This window comes from Choloepus didactylus, chromosome 4, assembly GCF_015220235.1.
Source record: "Choloepus didactylus isolate mChoDid1 chromosome 4, mChoDid1.pri, whole genome shotgun sequence".
Taxonomy (NCBI): domain Eukaryota; kingdom Metazoa; phylum Chordata; class Mammalia; order Pilosa; family Megalonychidae; genus Choloepus; species Choloepus didactylus.
The window spans coordinates 85,233,472-85,255,807 of record NC_051310.1 but is presented as its reverse complement, the minus strand read 5'-3'; the positions used below and the strand labels follow the sequence as shown (position 1 = coordinate 85,255,807).

The 22,336-nt window shown below is 38.6% G+C and overlaps 1 protein-coding gene across 10 annotated transcripts in view; it reads left to right on the top strand.

The window, feature by feature from the left end:
* MCTP2 (multiple C2 and transmembrane domain containing 2) overlaps positions 1-22,336 on the top strand; it is a 254,741-nt gene that overhangs the window by 109,391 nt on the left and 123,014 nt on the right. For 9 of the 10 annotated variants that reach the window (XM_037832944.1, XM_037832947.1, XM_037832945.1 and 6 more), the window contains 2 exons: positions 12,563-12,727; positions 14,893-15,023. In XM_037832944.1, coding sequence (XP_037688872.1) covers positions 12,563-12,727; positions 14,893-15,023 — 296 coding nt within the window. Of the gene's footprint in view, positions 1-12,562; positions 12,728-14,892; positions 15,024-22,336 lie in introns of those variants that run through there. The other variant, XM_037832953.1, reaches the window with a different exon arrangement.

Here is a 22,336-nt window from a genome sequence, read left to right as displayed (position 1 = left end):
CTTTTCCTTCAGAACCAGACCCCGGAGCCTGAGGGAAAACAGCCAGAACAGAAACTGAAGGGGCCACACCTCCCTACACCAGTTGGGAGGGACAAGCTGACAGGCGCCACCTGCTGGGCAGGTTAGGAAGAGCACAGCAACTGGAAACCTCACAGGGCAGTCTGTCATTCTTCTAAGATACACCCTGAATATAACACTATTCTGAGCCTTGAACCTGTTCTGCTCTCGGAAAATCTCATTGGGGTAACCAAGGAAACCAGATGCCTAGACAACAGAAAACTACGACCTATACTAGAAAAAATGAAGATATGGCCCAGTCAAAGGAACAAACTTACACCTCAATCAAGATACAGTTGAGATATTGTGTGGGAAACTGAGTTTTCCATGCTGCCTGAGGCATATCTACGGTGGTGGCTGAGAATGCTGAGCCGCAGGCCTGCATAGAATGCCATGCAGGCCCGCCCTGTAAAGATGTAAGCCTTGTGACTATGATAACGATATACACCTGATGTATGTGTCTTGTGACTATGATATACACTTGATGTAACTTGTGACTGTGACGTTCCTGATGTAAGCAAGATGTACGCACCCAATGTAAATGCATCTGATGTAAACGTAGGTATCTGGTGGGCTCTCCTGAGCCCGAGGATCTTTAGCATATGCACGTGATCTGCTCTAATAAATAGCTGGAGCAAAAATGCATTGGCATCCATTCACCCTAGAGGCGAGTGGGCCCCCTGCTCCCTTAACTCTTAACTTTGTGTCCGCATCTCATTCCTGTGTCGCCCTGTCAGCAATATTGTTTCACTTTAATGAAACAATCTATTAAAGATTTTCAAAGAAATATACTTAATCAAATAAAAAAACAAATTAATGAGTTCAGGGAAGACAAAACAAAAGAGATTAAGGCTATAAAGAAAACATTGGGCAAACATAAGGTAGAAATCGGAAGTTTGAGACAACTGGCAGAATCTGTGGAAATGAAAGATACAGCATGAGATGAAAAACACAATGGAGACATACAACAGCAGCTCTCAAGAGGCAGAAGAAAACACTCAGGAACTGGAGAACAAGACACCTGAAATCCTACACACAAAAGAACGGATAAGGAAAAAAAAAATATGAGCAATGTCTCAGGGAATTTAATGACAGCATAAAATACATGAATGTACATGTCGTGGGCACCCCAGAAGGAGAAGAGAAGGGAAAGGGGCAGAAGCAATAATAGTGGAAATAATCAATGAAAATTTCCCATCTCTTATGAAAGACATAAAATTACAGATCCAAGAAGTGCAGCATACCCCAAACAGAATTAATCTGAATAGACCTACGCCAAGACACTTAATAATGAGATTATCAAATGTCAAAGATAAAGAGGGAATCCTGAGAGCAGCAAGAGAAAAGCAATCCATCACATTCAAAGGAAGCTTGATAAAACTATGTGTGGATTTCTCAATAGAAACCATGGAGTCAAGAAGGAAGTCGTGTGATATATTTAAGATACTGAAGGAGAAAAATCGCCAACCAAGAATCCTATATCCAGCAAAACTGTCCTTCAACTATGAGGGAGAGTTTAAAATATTCTCTGATAAACAGACAATGAGAGAGTTTGTGAACAAGGTACCTGTGCTACAGAAAACACTAAAGGGAACACTACAGACAGATAGGAAAAGCAGGAATGAGAGGTTTGGAACACAACTGGGAAGATAGTTGCACAGCAGTGTGGGTACACTGAATAAAGATGACTGTGAGCGTGGTTGAAAGAGGAAGGTTAGGAGCATGTGGGACACCAGAAGGAAAGAGGAAAGATAAAGACTGGGACTGTATAACTCAGTGAAACCTAGAGTGCTCAACAACTGTGATAAAATATACAAATATGTTTTTGCATGAGGGAGAACAAATGAACGTCAACCTTGAAAGGTGTTAAAAATAGGAGGTACTGGGGGAAAAACACAATCAATGCAAACTAGGGACTGTAATGAACAGAAACATTGTATTATGTTTCCTTTAATGTAACAAGGCAATACCAAAGCTAAATGCCTTTAAGAAGGGGACATAAGGGAGAGGTATGGGACTCTTGGCATTGGTGATGTTGTCTGACCCTTTTATTCTAATTTAGGTTAACTCTATCTTTCCTTTTGTTGCTTTTTTAGCTGTCATGTTTTTTTTCTTTCTTTTTCTTTTTCTTTTTTCTCTCTACCTTCTTTGACTCTTCCTCCTTCTTTGTGGAAGAAATGGAGATGTCCTTATATAGATAGTGGTTTTGGTGGTGAATGCATAAATATATGACTATACAGGGAACCATCGATTGTTTACTTAGGATGGAAAGTATGGTGGATGAACAAAACCATCTTTAAAAAAAAACAGATTGATAAAGAAGCCTTGAGGTCATTACATTGAGTAAAATAAATCAGACACATAAGGACAACTATTGCATGGTCTCACTGATATGTACTAATTATAATATGTAAACTCATAGACATGAAACATAAGTTACCAGGATATAGAAGGAGGTTAAAGAATGGGGAGCAGTTGCTTATTATTAGCAGAATGTTCAAGTAGGTTAAACTTAAGTGTTTGGAAATGAACAAAGGTAATGGTAGCATGTTATTGTGAGAATAACCAACAGTGCTGAATGGTATGTGAATTGGTGGAAAGGGGAAGCTTAGAGACACATATGTCACCAGAAGGAAAGTTGGAAGTTAAAATACGGGAATGTATGAAACAGTGAATCTTGTGGTGGACAATCTCCATGATTAACTGTACAAATATTAGAAATCTCTTTCATGAATTAGAACAAATGTATGACACTATAACTAGAAGTTAATAATAGAGGGGTATATAGGGAAAAAATATACCTGTTGCAAACTGTGTACTACAGTTTGTAGTATTTTAACATTCTTTCATCAATAGTAACAAATGTACTATAAATACTAAGAATCAATAATGGAGGGGGGTGGTAGGGGTATGGGAGGATTTGAGTTTTCTTTTTTTGTCTCTATTTCTTTTCTGGAGTAATAAAAATGTTCTAAAAATTGAAAAAAAAAATAATTGTGGTGATGGATGCACAGCTGTATGATGGTACCATGGGCAATTGATTATGCACTTTTGCATCTTTGGATAATTGTATGGTATGTGAACAACCTCAATAAAATTAAATAAAAAATGCTGTTGTCTTCTAACAACCCTGGATTAAATGGTGAGGATTCCATATGAGCTTAGATTATGCACTCCCTTGTCTTCTCTCCTTTTTTACATTTTCTCTTTATCCCTTTATTCCTTCTGTCCCTCTTTTTCTCTCTCTTGAATATCCAGGGCTTTCCTCAGGAAGTCAGTGTTTCACAAGGGTGGAATTGCTAGAAGTGTTTTGCTTAGGGAAATTATTTTATTGTTATGAAAGGTGGTACTGAGTGGTAACATTACCAGTTTCCCTGCTGTTTTTCCAGTACACTGTGAGAACTGGCAAATTGGCTGAAAAGTTGATCATGAACCCAAAGAGCTGTCATGTGGCACACATCAGGGCCCCACTGGGGTTGTGCTTTTGCCTTTGACTGAATCATATGGATGGACAATATCAATTTTGCTTCTGAACGCTAAGGAAATACTAATTCACTAAGACCTCATTACAGATTTAAGCACTTTGCAGACTGCATGTTTTGAGGAGTCATTCTTCTGCTAAGGTCTTCAAAACTCAGGTGACTTGCAAGCATGACTTTAAGCTCCATGACAGGCATTTTGCCACAAGATTGGTTTGATGTGGCAGAACTTAAATTGAAGGAGAAAAGCCAACGAATTTGGAGGAAAGCACCATCTATCCATCTATCTATCTACCTATCTATCTATCTATCCATCTATCTATCCATCTGTCTATCCATCTCTGTGTTTTTTTATTTGTTTATTTATAATAAGCTGCTCTGTGACCAGAGCCCAGGTGATGATCAGGAGGGAGTTTTGATGATTGGTTTGTCTACTGCTATAGTTTTGGGTTGAGAAGGAGCTACTCACACTGGAATGGATACCTCTTCTCCCACCTTCCAGGTAAAGGCCCATTTTTAGTCTATGTCTTTCTCTAATTTAGATGCACATCCTTTATTTCTGTGTAGGCCAAAGAAACAGTAAAGGCAAAAGCCTTTTACAAGAGCAAGTATGCTCAGTTTGAGGAACAAAAAGGAGGCTATTATGGCTGAAACAGAGGTTGACAGTCTTTCTCATTTAATAGGCTGCTGTTATTTGTTTATTCTGCCTGTTTCATTTTCAGACATTCTTAACTGAACTCAAATCCCACCCAACATAACACCTTTTACCTTTTTATACCCCAAACAGCCAGCCAGATAGATAGATAGATAGATGGATAGATAGATGATAGATAGATATGGATAGGTTGATAGATTTATGAATAGATAGGTAGATAGATGGATTGATAGATGCATAGATGGTTGGATAGATAGATGAATAGATAGATAGATAGATATGGATAGATTGATAGATGTATGGATAGACATAGATAGATAGACAGTCTGTCTACCTCTCTAGAGAAGAAGCACTGTGAGTGTGCTGAGTGTCTTGAACCCTATGCTTTGCTGCCCATTTATGGCATCTAGGTTGGCATTAGCCTGGGCAGAATGATGTCCAGAGGCTTTCCTCTTTTCTGGGGGCCTCAGACATGCCCAGGTAAGGCCATAAATCTATTGCAAGCCTCAGAATCATGTGTGCCCCAGGCCAGAAGGACCAATATTGATATAAAGCTTATAGTCTATATTCTAATTTTTCATATGCCCCAATAATGTCCCTTTGAGCCCTTTTCTCCTCCCTTGCTAGATGTTATCCAAGATCTTTTATTCTGTTTAATTGTTATTGTCTCTTTAATTGCTACTTCTTCTCTGTCTTTCCATCTCAACTACTCACAGGCATTTCATTCAATGGGATTAATCACATTCACAATACTGCAATACCCTCATGACCTTCCACTACTAAAACTTTTCATCTCCCCAAATAGAAACTCTACACACATTATACATTATTTCCCTTTTCTCCTCTCCCCTGGCTCTTGGCAACCTCTATTCTAATTTCTGTCTCTATGAACTTGCATATTCTCTGAAAATTTATTTGTAGTTACCATGGAGCTTAAATTTAACATCGTGATTCTATAATAATCTTGTTTGCTTTGATATCAAGTTAACATCAATGGTTTTACACAAACTGTGTTCCTACACCCTTCTCTTCCTCCGCCTTTGTGTAGTTCTTGTCACAAATTACATGTTTATGCATTATGAGTTCCAAACCACTGACTTCTCATTACATTTTATGCTTTTGCCTTTTAGATCCTATAGGAAATAAACTATTGAGTTGCAAACCAAAAATACAATAGTACTCCCATTTATATGTACCCATGTTGGTAACCTTATCTGAAATCCTTATTTCTTCATGTGGCTTTGATTGGTTGTCTGTTGTTCTTTCCTTTTAACCTGTAGAACTCCCTTTAGCATATCTTGTAGGGCCAATCCAGTGGTAATGAAATCCCTCCACTTTTGTTTTATCTGGAAATGTCTTAATCTCACCCTCATTTTTGAAAGACAGTTTTGCCAGATATGGAATTCTTGGTTGGTACTTTTTTTTGCTGCCAGCACTTTGCCTTCTTGTCTCCATGGTTTCTGATGAGAAATTGGCACTTAATCTTATTGAGGCTCCTTTGTATGTGACATGTTGCTTCTGTTGAGGCTTTCAGAATTCTGTCTTTATCTTTCTTTGACATTTGACAGTTTGATTGTAATATGCCATAGTGTAACTCTATGTGGGTTTGTCCTAGTTGGAGTTTGGTGAGCATCTTGGATGTGTCTACTCATGTCTTTTGTTAAATTTGGGAAGTTTTCAGCCATTATTTCCTTGAATATTCTCTTTGCACCTTTTTTCTTCTCCTCTGGAACTCCCATAATATGTATATTAGTATGCTTGATGGTGTCCCACAGGTTCCCTGGGGTCTGCTCACTTTTCTTATTTTTTCTTCTTTCTGCTCCTCATACTGAATGATTTAAATGATCTTATCTTCAGGTTCACTGATTCTTTTTTCCATCATTGCCAATTTTCTGTTGAACCCCTATAGGGAATTTGTAATTTTTGTCACAGCGGTCTTCAGCTCTGTATGGTTCTTTTTCATAATTTCCATCTCTCTATTGACACTCTCTTTGTGTTCATCTGTTGTTTTCCTGGTTTCCTTTAGTTCTTTGTCCATGTTTTCTTTTAGCTCTTTGAACATATTTAGGACCATTTTCTAAGTCTTTGTTTGGAATGTCTCAAGTCTGATCCTCCTTGTAGGCAGTTTCTAATGCCTTAATCAACATTGCCTGGGCAATCACTACCCATTTCTTTGTATGTTTTGTAACTTTTTGTTGAAACCTGGACATTTTGATAGTTTAGTATTTTATTGCCTTGTTCTGGTTTGCTAATGCTGCTCTTAAGCAAAATACGAGAAATGGGATTTGCTTTTATAAAGAGGGTTTATTTGGTTGCAAAGTTACAGTCTTAAGGCCATAAAAGTGTCCAAGCTAAGGTGTCAACAATAGGGTACCTTCACAAAAGAATGGCCGATGGTGTCTGGAACACCTCTGATGTCTGGGAAGGCACATGGCTGGTGTCTTCTTCCTTTGCTCCCAGATTGTGTCTCAAAATGGTTTTCTCCCAGGATGTTTATTTCTAGGCGTCTGGGGGTATTCTCTGAGTTTCTCCCAGGCAAACTCTAGACTAGCAAAAGTCTACTTTCAATGGCTGCTCCAAAATGTATCTCTCAGCTGCAGCCACCATCAGGGGTCTTCAACTCCAAGCATGTCTAAGCATCAGCATTAGCAAGCATCTGGGCCTGTGTGACTCTCTTTTAAAGTACTCCAGTGATTAAATCAAGACCCATATTGAATGGGCAGGGCCACACCTCCATGGAAATAATCCAATCAAAGGTATTACCCAGAGTTGGGTGGGTCACATCTCTGTGGAAACAACCTAAACCAAAGGTTCCAACTTAATCAACACTAATATGTCTGCCCCCACAAGATTGCATTAAAGAACATGGGTTTTTCTGGGGTACGTAATATATCCAAACTGGCAGAGCTATTATTTACATTCAGAGGCCTGTTCTTAAATTTGTATCCAGCTAGTGTTACAGCAAAGATTTCCTTAATGCCAGGAGAAAGAAAGAAAGAAAGGAACGGGGAGGGGAGGGAAACACTTTTTCATCCCTGACTCTCCTTCAGGGCTTATCCAAAAAATGAATTTAGAGAATAGCCCCAGACCAAAGCTTGGGCCCTTCCTGATCCTTTTTGTGCATCCTCTTGTCTTCGGCATGCACATGTGGCCCTGGTAATTCCCCCATTTACATGGTTCCAGATGTCCCCTCTTCCCTAGGAAACTGTTTCCTCATGGCCCAGGCGCTGCACTGTGTGTCCTATAGCCAGACATACAACCTCCCAATATGTGCTCAAGGGTTTGCTCTGCTCCTTCTGGAACTGGGGCCAGGGTGGGAGTGCAGGCAGACTCCATGCCAAGCTGGGAAGTGTTGGGAGGGGCAGCCAGGGTGTCCGGAGATCCTAGTGCTTTTTTTTTCTTTTCTTTTTTTCTTTTTTCCTATTGCTTTTAAGTAGCCTTTTTGTTGCTTCAGTGCTCACCCTTTTACTACAGTCTTTAACTCTTTTTCTGGAGCTTTGAGCAAGATGTTTCTGGCAGTGCTTGCTGGTTGTTCACAGCTTTTGGGGGGGGTGGGTAGAGTCCTGAAGCATCTCACTCTGACATTTTGATCAGAACCTCCTCCCTCATTTTTAAATAGCAGTTAATATGTCAGAAGCAAAACTTTTCCTGTTCATAAATTCAGAGAGCCATTGGACATTTATAGTCTTTATCTATTTTTATCTTCTCTTAATTTAACTTTTATTTTTAAGGTGAGAATTGAGTGGTAATAGTCTCTTATAATTTAAAGATACTAAATTCAATGAAAAACTTTGATAGCAATGTCTTGGTTCACACATTCATATTCTTGTATCTGTGATATAGTTTTCACCTGTCAATATGAATCATGTACCATGTGGGAAATTTAAAGGATTTTCTTTATGTCCTTATGTAAGATTTGGTGTAGTTCTAATACAATTTATGCCTCCTGAATCCTCTTCAGATGATTAAAAGGAGCTGCTGAGTAGGGTCTTTTTTTGGGAGCCTGTTCCATGGATGCCTGGTTCTTCTCATGTCGTGCCTTAAAAGCTGTTGACAAGAAGCAGTTGTTTTACATGCTGCAAAAGCTTGAAAGGAATATTTCAGTGAAACCTTTTATTGACTGAATGTTCTCCCATTGCCTTTCAAAGCAGTGGCCAACATGGTTGGAATCTTGGGTTCCTGTTCATGGTTTTACAAAATTGGTTAGTTTTTTCATGTGTTTGTTTCCACTGACTACCTACTTTCTCAAAGTGAGTTAGGAAAATAATGAACCAGAGTCAAAATAAGATGTCTTCGCAATACTGAAATATTTGCATTTTTATATTTCTATGCTTGAGATGATATATCAAGTGCCCATACAGTATTTGACCCCCAGTATGTGTGTACTAGTCAATGCCTTCCTGATCCCCCCCCCCCTTTTTTTTTTTCTATTTTGTTGCACCCAGGGTACTTTGGATAGTTACTCTATGGTATGGGTCAACACAGTCATTTCAGGAACAGGGTATAGCTGAATGTAACATCACTTATGATGGCTGCTGACTACAGCCCCAGTTTCTGAGATTCTGTATCCTCATTTCAGGCATTTTCTTTACTCCTGATCTCTCTGCCAGTCTCCCTGGCTTGGAATAGATTGATGATATGGAGCTGACATGCCCATCATCCCTTCAGGCCAAGAGAAAGGGGTATTAGAGTCCACATCAACAGCCTTGCTGCATGCCCCTTGGCCATATATCCTAAAATAATCCACATCCCCCAAATTTAGCCCATTTTCTATATCACAGGAAGGACAGTTCATTTACTTTCTTGTGAATCTATTCCTAGATCAAAAACTTCTGAAGGGTTCTCTACCATTTTGAAGTGAGCTGAAGCTCTGCTGCTTATATATCCAGTTGCCTTCCCTTTCTTCCCTGCCTTCATTATCTGTGGGATTGTCATGGCCCAGAAGTAAACTCATGTTTTTAAGCTGTTTCGTTTTTATGAAAGTGAATATGTTTCTAAGTTAAACATCACACCTTGTTTTCACTATTAATAACTAATCAGCATGCTTCAGATGGAAGTCACTTTATAAAAGAACGGGTGTGGATTTGGCAGGGTAGGGGCTCAAGAAAGAGAGAGGATATGAATGAATCAACATAAAAAGAGTAAAAGGTTCTGATCCATGGGGAGGAAGGAGGAGAAAAATAACAAAATCCTTATGGGCTATATTTTACCCTCTATGTCTGCTGAGAAATTAGGGTCAGGACCCAGAAGCTTTGCACTATCTCCTGGTGTTTGTTTCGGTTCAGGTGGGGTGGACTTCCCCTTTGATGGGTAATTTCCTTCTCTCCTTTCACATTCCAAGCTGCATTAAGATGACAAATTTCACTTAAGGGCTCAGGCACAGACATGAAAACCTGAGCCATTCAGCTAACTGAGTGAGTGCAGATGAGACGATTTATTGTGGGGAGAAAGGGAGTGTTTGAAGAGAGTGCAAAAGATTTTGAGAGCCCAGCTCTGCAACAGAGCACACAGGATGCTCAGACCCTACCCCCAATCACAGACTCGCTGCTCTTATGCCATCATGACAAGGCTCAAGGGTAGAGGAGAAATGTTTAAGTAATTAAGAAACTTCTTTCTCACACGCTTACACATACGCACGCGTGCACCAGGACATGTTGCTTACAGATGAAACTTCATTTTAGAGATAACCTGATAGTGAGTTTTACAGAGTTATTTAGGGCGAGCAAAGTAGAATAAAAGGCTTATGTTCTTTCTCTTCTATCTGTGAATTGTGCAGTAAATACTTTTCTTCTCCCACTCTGTCTTTAGTAGGGGAAAAAAAAAATCTTGGACAGCAAGGAGCAAGTCCATCACATCAAACATGACTGTGTTAAATACTAAAATGTTCAAAGTCTGACTGGGATAGATAAAGGCTTTGATGGAAAGTGGATATTTCCCAGGGACATTACAAGCAATAATCCAGATGTTATGGTGTAATGCAACGAGTGTCCGTGGATAGATCAGGAGCTCAAGCCAAGCTGTGCCTGATGTCGGCCCCAGCCCTGCCCTCCCATGCTGTTCGGCCATATGGAACCTATCTCTCAGCCCCCTTAATAACCAGCTTTGGATTCCATTTTCACAGAGCTCATAGAGCTAAGTGGGACTGTTTTATGGACAAGTTAGATAGAAGCCTTTCCAAGATAAACATCCAATTTGAAATTAGGACATACCAAGCCGCAAAATTATTTTAGGGCATATTTCATGGAAGCACTGCCATTTTTCTTAGGCAATTGCCAGACTGTAGGATACCCTTTGATCCCTTGTGGACATTACTCCCTTCTTTATAAAAAGAATTTTGAAATAGTTGCTGTGTTTAGGGAGGAATAGATCTGTCGGAACTTTGAAGCATGGCCATGGGATAGGTCATGCTTTAGCTTTTTGGTCTGCAAGTCAAACTTTAAGAAAGAAAATTTTAAAAAGGAATTGTGCCAGGATATATGAATCAAAATCTCATTTTCTTTCTAAAGACAGGAGTTTTCAGCCCATGTGCCTAATAAGCTATAAAATGTATATCTACATATACACACACACATACACACATACCTACATCTGTCTGTCTCTCTGTATATTTATCTGTCTATCTCTCTATCCTGATGGGTTGTGTTGTTTTTAATAAATGTAAAATCACCAATTTTTATCTATGCTATTAGCCTTCATTGTTAAACATATCCAACTGCCCAGAGGAGTTACGATAAAATGCCTTAAATTTCCTAGAGGAGAGGCTGCTTTTTTGTTTGTTTTTAAAATTCTTTGCCCTCCCTGCTTTGTCTCAGCTTCTCCAAAACCTCTGTGGGTATGTTTGTATGTGTGTGTGTGTTTTGTGTGTTTCAAGAGAAAAGCAATAAAGATATGCAATTTAGGAGTAGATATTTTTCCTTATATGTATTTTGTTTAAGGTTGTTATAAAATTATCTACAAGTCACCCTGGTGCACTGTTGCAACATTTATTAAGGGTGATAGAGTGATGTGTGTTGGATGAAGTACTCTGGTATTAAATTAATATGATACTGACATCCCATTTGTTGTGATAAATTGTGACTAACTGGTTTCTGAGCAAATTGGTGTCTAAATGATCTTGCAGATATATTGAGCAAGTAACAGGAATGAATATACAGTGTTAGAAATTCATTGCTTTTCTATGATACTTGGTGCCCTCTACATTATTCTCCAGCCCATTTATTTCTTCTTCAAATAAAGAAACTCAATGCTTGTGCCAATTTACTTACTAAACAGAGAACAAAAATGAACTCCCCCAACTAAATGCAGCATGTGGATCACGTGGTAATACTGACTCCATCAACCTACCTATAAGAAGACATTGTTGAGACCATCATGGAAACTTGAGTATTGGTTGAGGATTTAATGATATTAAGGAAATTATGGTTAATTCTATTGAATGTGACCTTGGCATGGTGGTTATGTAAAACCAAATGTGAGTTTTGCTTTAAAATACTTCAACAAGAAAAAATAGCAAAGGAATAGATGAAACAAAGATTGGCAAAATCTTGAAGCTGGTGAATAGTACATGGTAGTTTATTGTACTTTTCTCTTTCCACTTTGTGCATGTTTGAAAGTTTACATAATGGAAATAAAAACAAACAAATGTGTCTGTCTCTTGTATAACTTAATAATAGGGGATGTTTGCCTTTTGCTATGTTCTGTTTAAGGTGTGCATGTGTGTGAGTGTGCACGAGTAATACAATTTAGAAAAGGGAAAAAATAAGTTAGATCTCGAACCCTACTGTGAGAAGTACTTTATGCGTTCTCCCACCAGATCTGCAAAGCTGATTTGGCCACCTAGCCTGATGACAGACTTTATTGGGAGTTGTGAATCTTACTGTGGTATTGGATTATTTTTAATCCTCCTAATCATAGTTAGGAATAAATGGATGTGGGGACAGATTCAAATGTAAGGAATAAATTCAAAGCTATTATTCCTAAATGCCTGGAGTTATTTTGTTGCTTTGCAAAGCAATACCTTCTTCTTATATTTCTGTTTCCCAGAATGCCTTTCTTCCCTTCCTACTACTGAAATAGCCAAAGGCCCAGTTTAAAGATTCTTCCCAGAGAGCACATCTCTGTGGGAGAACAGGCCCGAGCCAAACGTAAACCTTATTTGTGTTCATTTTTCACTATATTGTTACAAGTCCAGTGCTTGAGAGGAAAATCACATAACTGTGATTGCAGGTTCGTGAAACCAGTGAAGGCACTTTTCATTAGGCAGGGAGTGATGTTTATAATCAGATATTGAAAGCTGGAATTTCTTTGGTCACCAAAGTCACATTTAGGGATTATAAGCAAGTTCACATGTCATCTTTATTTTTTGCTTTAGTCCTCTTTGATACGCAACCTCCGACTCTCGGAGTCCTTGAAAAAGAACCAACTCTGGAATGGGATTATAAGTATAACTTTGTTGGAAGGGAAGAATGTCTCAGGAGGAAGCTTGCCAGAGATGTTTGTCCAGTTAAAACTGGGAGATCAGAGGTATAAAAGTAAGGTAAGTTCTATCAATTCCATAAGGAGAGCAGTATATGTAAGAACTAAAAAGGAATGTTTTCTACTCAAAATTTCATAGGACTAGAAGTAATTTATTTTTAACCCTCCTAACCATATTTAGGGATAACCCAGAGAACAAAGTAATTCTATACATACAGCCAATAATTATGTGTGTTATTTTGATTGCTTAGAAAAATTTATTTTGACACAGTAACTCAGAGCTGGAACAAGCTTATTAAATAATAGATATAAATGTGTCACATATTTGGATTTTTTAAATGATTAAATGGTGTTTCATAGAAAATAGGAAAAGGATAACAGAATGTTTTCAAAATCCTAGAAACATAAAGTGCTGTAATATATTATATTTGTATTTAAGTATTTGAGATAACTAAAATATTTCCAAAATTACATGTGCTTTCCTTTCTCTTACTTATTAGTATTAACAGCACAAATATATAGCATCTAGCAATGCTGTTTTTTGCTGTGATTTTTAAAAAATAAATGATCTAAAGTGTTAAAAGTGATTTGTTTTGAATAAATGTAAACACATTTTGAACTCTCATTAAAAATCGGTCCTCTCAAACTGCCAATCCAAATTCTATTCAGTGTTTAATCTTAGTAAATTTGTGTGGCTTTTATTTCAAAAACCTAGTCTCCAAACCATGGTAATTAATTAGTTTTGCATAACTGTCAGACAGGAATATTTCCAGTGTTTTATGGATTGAGGGAGCTAGGGCACTTTAAAGTTAAGTTACATGCCAAAAGCCACATAGAAATAAAATCAGTGGAAGATTTTGAAAATAGACCAGGGGATACTTGCAGTTTGGGCTTTCCAGCCTAGAGGACATAACAGATGCAGACACGTTGGAAAGTGATTTAGGGTGGAAAGAGGTTTTCTCTGCTGTACTATTTTCAGTGTAATATCAAATATTCGACTTCATTTACTCCAACCCAAAGAGTAGAAAATTGAGACTTACATTGAAGACTAGTTTATAAGAAATGTGAAAAACTGAAGGCTAGTTATTCCGGAAATTTGCAGATCATTATTTTAACGAGGTAGTCTCTGGCTGTACCTCACAGTGAGCATATCTAAGATAATCACTTCTCTCCACTAAGATTCCTTGAGCCGGTTGGGGTCAGGCTCAGGATTTATAGAAAAATTATTCATCTCTAAGTGCACTTAGCCCTTTGGACTAAGGTGAAGTGTAAAATTAGTCCAATATCTGCTACATCCCCCCTTGGGGAATATTGCATTTAGTTTGTGCTCTGATAGAGTATTTTTTTTCTTTTGGGTTTCTAAATTCTGTGATCTGATATATTAAGCCTAGTGTGAAAAACAGCTTAAATTATTTCACACAACGCGGCCTACTTTCGGGTCTGAGCTGTCAGTGTTTTCCCAAACAGGAATCGTTGGTGCTACGATTTAATATTTGATACTGTGCTCTCTTAGCCTAATACTCAATGGCCAACATTTTTGTTCCCTTTTTACTCACAAACTGGGCCTCTTCGTAAATGAAGCACCAAAGAACCAAATACATACACAGTTTGAAATAACTCTTGAAGAGTACAGAAACACTTGTGGAGTTTTCAAACCACTCCTTTTAATTTCCAAGTATGGCTGCAGTGGAATTTTCTAACTCCCTCCTATTCTAATAACTGGATTCAGTACCTCAGATTTTAAAAATAGGCAACACTATACAAGTTGTGGGTTTCTCATTTTATACATCTGACAGATGTTAATGAAGACCCCAAACTGTTAATTTACATAGTTCTTAAGCCAGCACTGAATGGATATGCCAATAAAAATGTTACATGTGTTTGATTAACTCCTTAGTGTTATCTAATTGTAATAATTGTAAAATGTCTATTGATATATATGCACAACATCTATGTTATTTATGATTTCTTGTGGGGTAACAGAACTCTTTCTAACTTGGTGGGTAAATTATTGAATCTGGAGGGTAGCTAAAAGCATAGGGATGGTTTGCAAATTCTCGAGCACTCGGGGAGTCCCCTTTTTTTCATGAAGGAAAGCTTTACTTTATAAGGAGCATGAACATCATTATGATCCCCCTGCAGTTTTAGAAATGCAATTAATGTGTAGCTGCTGTAGCAATGAATAACATTTTAAGAAAATAAATATTATAACTGCATGTTTTCTAGACACTGTGTAAGAGTGCAAATCCCCAGTGGCGGGAACAGTTTGACTTTCACTACTTCTCTGACAGGATGGGCATTTTGGACATTGAAGTGTGGGGAAAGGACAACAAAAAGCATGAGGAGCGTCTGGGCACGTGAGTCTGCTCTGCTTTCTTCATGGTGGGATCGTGCATGGAGCTTATCTCAGAATGGGGCTGGGTCTGAGACAATATCTTTTGCTGTTTGGGCTTAGGGTAAAACCTGCCTTCCCCACCCCAAGGAACTATAAGTCAGCTGGACAGCCAACCCTAACTGGGAGAAAGCTTATTTTGTTCTGTTATGTTTTTAAATTGACAAATGTCATCCATTATTGATTAAAACCAAAGCATATGGTATGTGTTGGGAATACTCTAAAGAAAAATTATGTGTCTTCTCAGACTATTTGGGAAATGTTTATATAAATAAGCAATATGTCCTACAATGTTGGCTTGCTGCTCACTAAGATATGGTATAATTTAGTAGGAATATAGGGCTAGGTGTCCCAAATGATTGAAACTTTTTCATGTCCTTGATGAAATTTGTGGCAAACCATAACAAAATCTGTCAAGACTAAACTTTTCCTTATTTTCCTTATTCATTTATTTTTTGCTTTGGACCTCCCCATCTGAATTGAGAGATTCAGTCACATATAACTGATAACAATAACAGTATTATACCTTTCTCCTAGAATTTGGTAAAGAATACAATTAAATGAGATAGTGCTTGGCACATAGTAAAAACATAATGACTGCTATATGTGGAAGCCTATGCCATCTCTGATCATTAGAACAGCCCTGAAAATTAGTGGCATTATTCTCATTACACAGAGCAGGAAATGAAGGCCAAGAGGTTTACAAACAACTTTTCCACAAACTTAACAGCAGAGAGTAAATGGCAAAGCCAGGAGTCTGTCTGTTTTCAAAAACCAAGTTTCTTTCCACCAAACCACTGCCTTTTGTTCATCCCATATGCATACAAACTTGTACACAAATCCTAAATTTAGCACATAAGGGCTCAAAGAGATCTCAACAGCTGTCGGTCTGCTATTTTTCAGACCACGTTCTCTGGAACCCTGGGTTCGAGGAGACCCTGGGGGAGTGGGAGAGCCTCCCGCCACCTCTGCCCTGTAGCCAGGGCATCTGAGTGTTGTTTGTGTTATATATTGCCATTGTACCTCAAATTCCTTTTTTAGAAAAGAGTTTTATTGCTGAAAACTCTGGATCAACAAGCACTCATCTAGCATAATTCCTTCATTTTACAGATGAGGCCCAGGGAAGTGAAATATTTTTCCAGCAGTTAGGAGTTTAGAGCCGGAGATGAGATTAGAACCGGGTCACCCGATACCTTGTGCAGTGCTTTTTCCCTGTAAAATACTTAGCACAGCATCCAGTACACCATGTCAGCTGTTTTTGTTATCATCACTCCATCCCACCTCAGTAGCTCATCCTGAGATAGATAAGTGGAGAGTTTGGTACTCATGGAACATTCTTGCAGTGTTTCTCCAAAGAGGCATCCTGTAGCATGGGGCTGTCTGGCATGTTGCAGAACCTTTAGCAACACTGACCTTCACCTACGTCATGCCAGAAACTTTCTCGTTATTGTGTGGAAGACAAACCCATACACAGTGCACACCCACATTCCACTCTGCATGTCTAAACACCCCTGAGGAGCAGCTCTGCCACCAGTCAGGACCTCTGCACCTTGTCTTCAGCATGGCATAGCCCTAGTTGCATCTCCAGTTCTATACTTATCTGATAGGTAGCAGTCATGGCTTTGTGACAATCTCATGGACTGGGTTTATGTGTTCAGATAACAAACCAGATAATGCCAGCCCTCTCCTGCTCATGCAGGATATCCTCCTGTGATCCAATATTTCATAGAAATTGCCCAATTAGGTTGCTTGCTGAACCTTGCCTTTCCCTTCCAACCACACAAGGTAACTGATATCTGAGATACTTCTTGGTACCATAAACACATGTCACCTCTGTGACCTACCCAGGCTCTGCAGCACTGTTGGTGGAAGTATCAGAAGCTTTGCACTTGCCTGCGGTGCAACAATAAGTTACACAAATGCAGAGAACTCTCTGTCCCCAAAGTGTTATCTAAACAGTGGGAATTTGGCCTCCCGTGATGGATGGCCAGCATGTTATTTTAGTATGTGCAAAGAATAATGGCCTTTCATTTCTCATGTCATTGTGATGCCATGTTTCCTTTACATAATAGGAAATGCTTTTCCGAATGAATGTTGGGTTATTTCGCAGAGAAAAAAAATAATTTAAGATGTCCCTTTTACTTCATGTTTTGTCATTTGTGTGTCCATTTATTATTATAGCTATTTCCTGTTTGTAACTGAAAAATATACCTGTACTAGTGACTATTCTGTCCTTCCTCTGAATGGATTTTAAAGGATTTTTTTTTTTTTTTTTTTTTTTTTTGGTATCCTTTTCCTTTTTCCTCTCCTGAGGCACAAAAGATAACAAAATTCCCTCTTGGGAGATGGCTACAGAGCATAACCCTTCAGCCAACTTCCAGGTGGGGCAAAACCTACTCTAAAATATATACTGCTTCCCAGATTTAAAGGAAAGATTGGGCCAGCATATGCTTATAACCCAATTGTTATTAAAACGGTTCCTTCTTAATTTGTTACTTAAAAAATTTTTCAACTTTGTTTTTCACATTTCCTTTTCTTTGTTGTCTTAACCCCAGGGCTCAGTTGTTTTATTTTCCAAATGTTGGGGAAACATCCTTTTCCCTTAGCAGACTCCTAGACGGTATGAGTGAATCTTAACTGTCTCCCAAGGCCTCTCTCATGCTTGTTTTTGGAGAACACCTTGATGATAGAAATTCAAAGCTTTGCATGGCTTCTCTGAGGGAATTCTCAATGAACCTTCCCCTCATAGGCAGTTCAATGTGAGGGAAGGGATAACAGCTTTTGAGTCATACATCTTTGACTTCCTTACTACCATACCATTTGCCAGCTATGTGACCTTGGGAAACAAATTCACTTGTGGAGTCTGCCTATCTATCCATCTGTAAATTGGGGTGCTAAACTGACCAGGGTGCTGTGACACATAATGCAATCCTTGGGGTCCCTTGACTTAAATCTCTCTTTGCATCTTTTCTCCCAGTTTCTGCTAACTTCTGGCTTCTGGCTCCTCTCTGTCGCTTTCTCTGACTCTTGGTGTCCAGTTTCTTCTCTTTATAAGGCCTCTAGTAATACAAATCAAGACACACCCTAATTCATTTGGCCACACCTTCACTAATGAGAACATCTTTAGAAGGTCATATTTATATGTAAACTAACACCCACAGGAATGCAAATTAAATTTAAGAATATGTCCTTTGGAGGAGTACCTAATTCAATCTACCACATGGGGTCACTGGCCAACTTGCAGCATTCTTGCGACTCTCAGCAACAATGTCTGTTTGTTATCTAGGTCTTCTTAAGCACTCGAATGGTAGATAATACTCTTATTTTTAATTTTTTAGATTTTTCTACATGGTAGCTATAGATACCCACACAATTCATAACTAAAATAATGCAGTTGAAGTATATAACACATGACTAAAAACCTCCAGCATATCTTTTGCAAAACAGTATAGACTTTTTTTTTTTTTTAGGTATTTTTTGATAGGGGTGAGATGGGAACCTTTCAAGGACATGGTAGGAAGGACATTTGTTGACTGAAGGACTGAGCATTGCCAATTAGCCATAGCAATACTGAGATTTTGTAGCTAAGGACAAAAAGGCTGGGGTAATGGTTGCTTATGTGAAGAGAAATCACAATGGCATTGGTGAGTTCTTAGCTTGGCAATGGTTACAACACGGCCCTGCTGGCACCCAGCTTCCCCCAGGCTTTCCCGAGTCCTGGGGAGCCTCCCCACTTCCCCAAGTCCACTGTTTTCCACTGAGTCTCAGATATCCCCAAGGAAAGCTGGGTGCTGGGGGCATGACGGTGCTTGAGCAGATTCATCAAACCCTGAAACCATGGTTCATGCTAACCCCAGCAATTTTTCATGGGCAAAAACAAAAACAGAAAAAACAGAGTCTGATCTTAGAATCCACCAATGGTCCAGGGACAAGGAACATTTAAGGGAATAAGAATTAAAACTAAGAGCTAAGTTTAACCAACTTCAACTTTGAACCAAAATGGTCAGAGTCGGAATACAGATTATTCCCTTATAGCCTGCGTCGTTTCAAAATAATCATTTTCTTAAGCTATATTTTGCATTTCAAGGTGATTGTAGAGATGAACTCGCTGTAGGATGTGCTAGACTTAATTTAGTTTAGAAAGGTTAAGGATGAGATTTCTCAAGCTGGCTTTCACTGTCATGTCTCATATTCTGTCTTCGGTCCCAGATGGTGCCTTATAAAGTGACTCTGACATTTTCCCAGTTTATTAGTGACTTTGAGGCAGTGGAGACTCTCTGGGCTGGAGAATTTCTTTGGACAAATTGCACCCTGTATCGTTGATCTGCTTTTACGGCCAGGCTTGACACATTCACAGTTTTCTTCCTGTTCCCCCACTTCCTTAGCTGCTGAGATTTACAGCTTTTAAAACTGTAGCACTCTTTTCTGCCCCTTGCATTGAAGTTAAAAGCTGACCAGTCTGTAATATAAAACATGGAATTATGGTAATGAATAAGAGGTTAAAAGCTGTCATGACAAGTAAAACTTGAGCAGGTTTGGCTGACTGATACGGTGAAATAATGTGTGGAATTAAAACATTAAAACGCTGTGGGATTAATGGAGAAAGAAGGGAACAGGAGGTCAGAAGCAATGCTAAATCAGCACATGAGCTGCCTGTGGGCTAGAGAGGATAGCTTTAATATATACCCATTGCAGGGGAAGAAAAAAAAGAAAAACTAATTTAGATTTAGTCCCTGTTTTCTTAAGGTAAGTAGAACCAGGGAATTTTCAGTCTGGGAGTCACCTAGTAAATACATTTATTTCAACTGGAAAATTTTAAAAAAAGCACTGCCTTTATAATTTGGATTTTTTTTTTTTTTTTTTTTTTTTTAATTTTTTAATGTTTTAATTACGCCATTGGCATTCATTTTTTCATTCATTTTATTCAATGACTACAGAGCACTCTGCATGCCCAGGAGCCTGCAAAGTGCTGAGGGTTCAGTGGAAAACGGTACAGCTATGGCTTCTATCCTTCTATTCTCTCCTGGGCTACTACAAGTATATAGGCAGTGACAGCTGTGGGGTGATCACTGTAGAGGCTGAAATTATGGAAGCCAAGCTGGGGTCTCAGATGGTGGTAGGGGGTGGCTCCTAGGAGAACTGATCTATACGCTGCAAGATGAATGGTAGTTAGCATGAAGTGGACATTGCCGGAAAAGCTTTCCAGGAAGAAGGTAGAGCAAGGGCAACTGCCTAGACAGGAGGGAGAGAGCTTCTCTTCTGAGAAATGGAAAGGAATACAAAGGGTGGTGGTGTCATCTCGAGGTGAGGTCACAGAGGCATTGGATTCCGTCTCTTGCAAATGAACAGATTTTGATGTTTTCAACTCCATAATGAGTAACTTATCAGAGTAGAGTGACTGTTGACTGAATATTCTAAGACCCAGGCTTAGAACGGGGATTTCTAATAACTAAGGGTCAATGTGTCCCGTCTTCTGAATGATTGTCAAATGTGGTTATTCCCCTTGCATGTGAAGTCACATGTTGCCAAGGAAACAGACATAGTTTGCTACTGCTCATGTAAAACATTTCTTATATAGACGCTCTGTGTATGTTTTTCACATTGTTTCTATCGGATGGAAGAGCAGTATTATACGTTTTATTGCTTTATTAGCTTTTATTAACAGATTGTTGGATATATTGGCCAGGGTTTCTTGGACCACGGTGAGTTCACAATTTTTAAATTATTTTTAGGTTAATATCGCCAATACATTTATCAATGTATTTGTGCAGTCAACAACCAACCTTGTAGGTTTTTTTAAATACTTCCATTGGTGTAATTCACCGCAGCGAAATTATTAGCACTTGTCTAGGTTAGGGGTTGACAAACTAGGTTCCTCAGTCAAACAGCCTGTTTATGTAAATAAAACTTCACTGAAACACAGACTAGTTCATTTGTTTCCATTGTCTGCGAATACTTTTAATACTAAAACAATTGCTGAGTTGACGGTTTTGACAGAAATTGAATGGTTCACAATTTGAAAATACTTCTTATCTACCATTCACAGAAAAAGTGGTCTAGTTGCCTATCATTTATTAATGTTGGTGTTATTTGTATTCCTAATTGAAAACATTCATTATAGTACCCTTTTAAGCCATATATCTGAAAGCAACTTATTTTTGAAGGGAAATTCACATTAACACTAATAAGCAGACTTTTCACAAATACTCTTAAAAGGTTGTATTTGTCTAGGGATTGGGAGTAAATTTAGGGGATACATAATGGAAGGGAAGTAGAAGGGGCGGAAAGAAGATAATATGTATGAACACCTTTAAAGTTCCTTAATTATACATTGAATGAGACTGGAGGGACGAGAAGGTGGTATTTTGATTTGCCCAGGAGGCTGGGCTGGGTTGAGTCTGCCTTTTCTCCAAGGCGCTCTCAGAAGATAACCCTGTGGCTGGCTTAGGTGGCAGAACAATTGAAAGAAAGCCTTGGAAAAGAGCAATAGATTTTGCAAAGCTTCAGTCGTGACTAGAGAGAACTGAGAACCATGTAATTCAGTATTGTTGCAGTGTAGAATCTAAAGGAAAATGGAAGAGTAAGAAGGCTGGATTCTCCATTTAAGATTTTTATACTAAAAATGTCTGACGATCGTATTTTTGACTATTTACACCTGAAAGATTTTAGATTTTAGTCCACTTAGCTTTATTTGGATCTAAACAAGGGGAAAAAAACCTCAAAAATCATTTTGTTCACATGATATGTACTAGAACTGCATATACATGACCTTATTCTCTTTTGCAAGGTTAGAGGAGAATTGTAGAAAAAGCATCTGAAATTCTGAAAGAAAAGCCCTTTTTAAAAATTTTCTTCTAAATTGGGTGATAAGGCAGTGGTCGCCTCCTAGCTTTGGAGTAACACAAATAATTCTTCTAACTTCTGCTTAACCTCCAGAGCTTTTGGTTCTCCATGAAATTTTAGGACAAACTGGAGCATTGTGGACTGAGGTTAAAATAGGGTAAAATATAAGACCTGGGGAGAGGGTCCTCTATGAAATAGGTTTCCTCTCTCTCCTGACTTTTCTCATTTCTTCCATAATGTGGGAATAAATGGGTAAGCTGAGTGGGTAGCAGAGATGCAGAGAACAGTTCATTTGTAGAACATTTCTAGAAAGACATCCTTTTAGGTAAGCTGGTTTTTAAAACTATGGAGGACGTGGCTTTAAATTGGTTCTTAAGACTAAAGACATCAATTTACATAACTCATGTGCCAAAGAACTGAGGTTTAGCATCATTG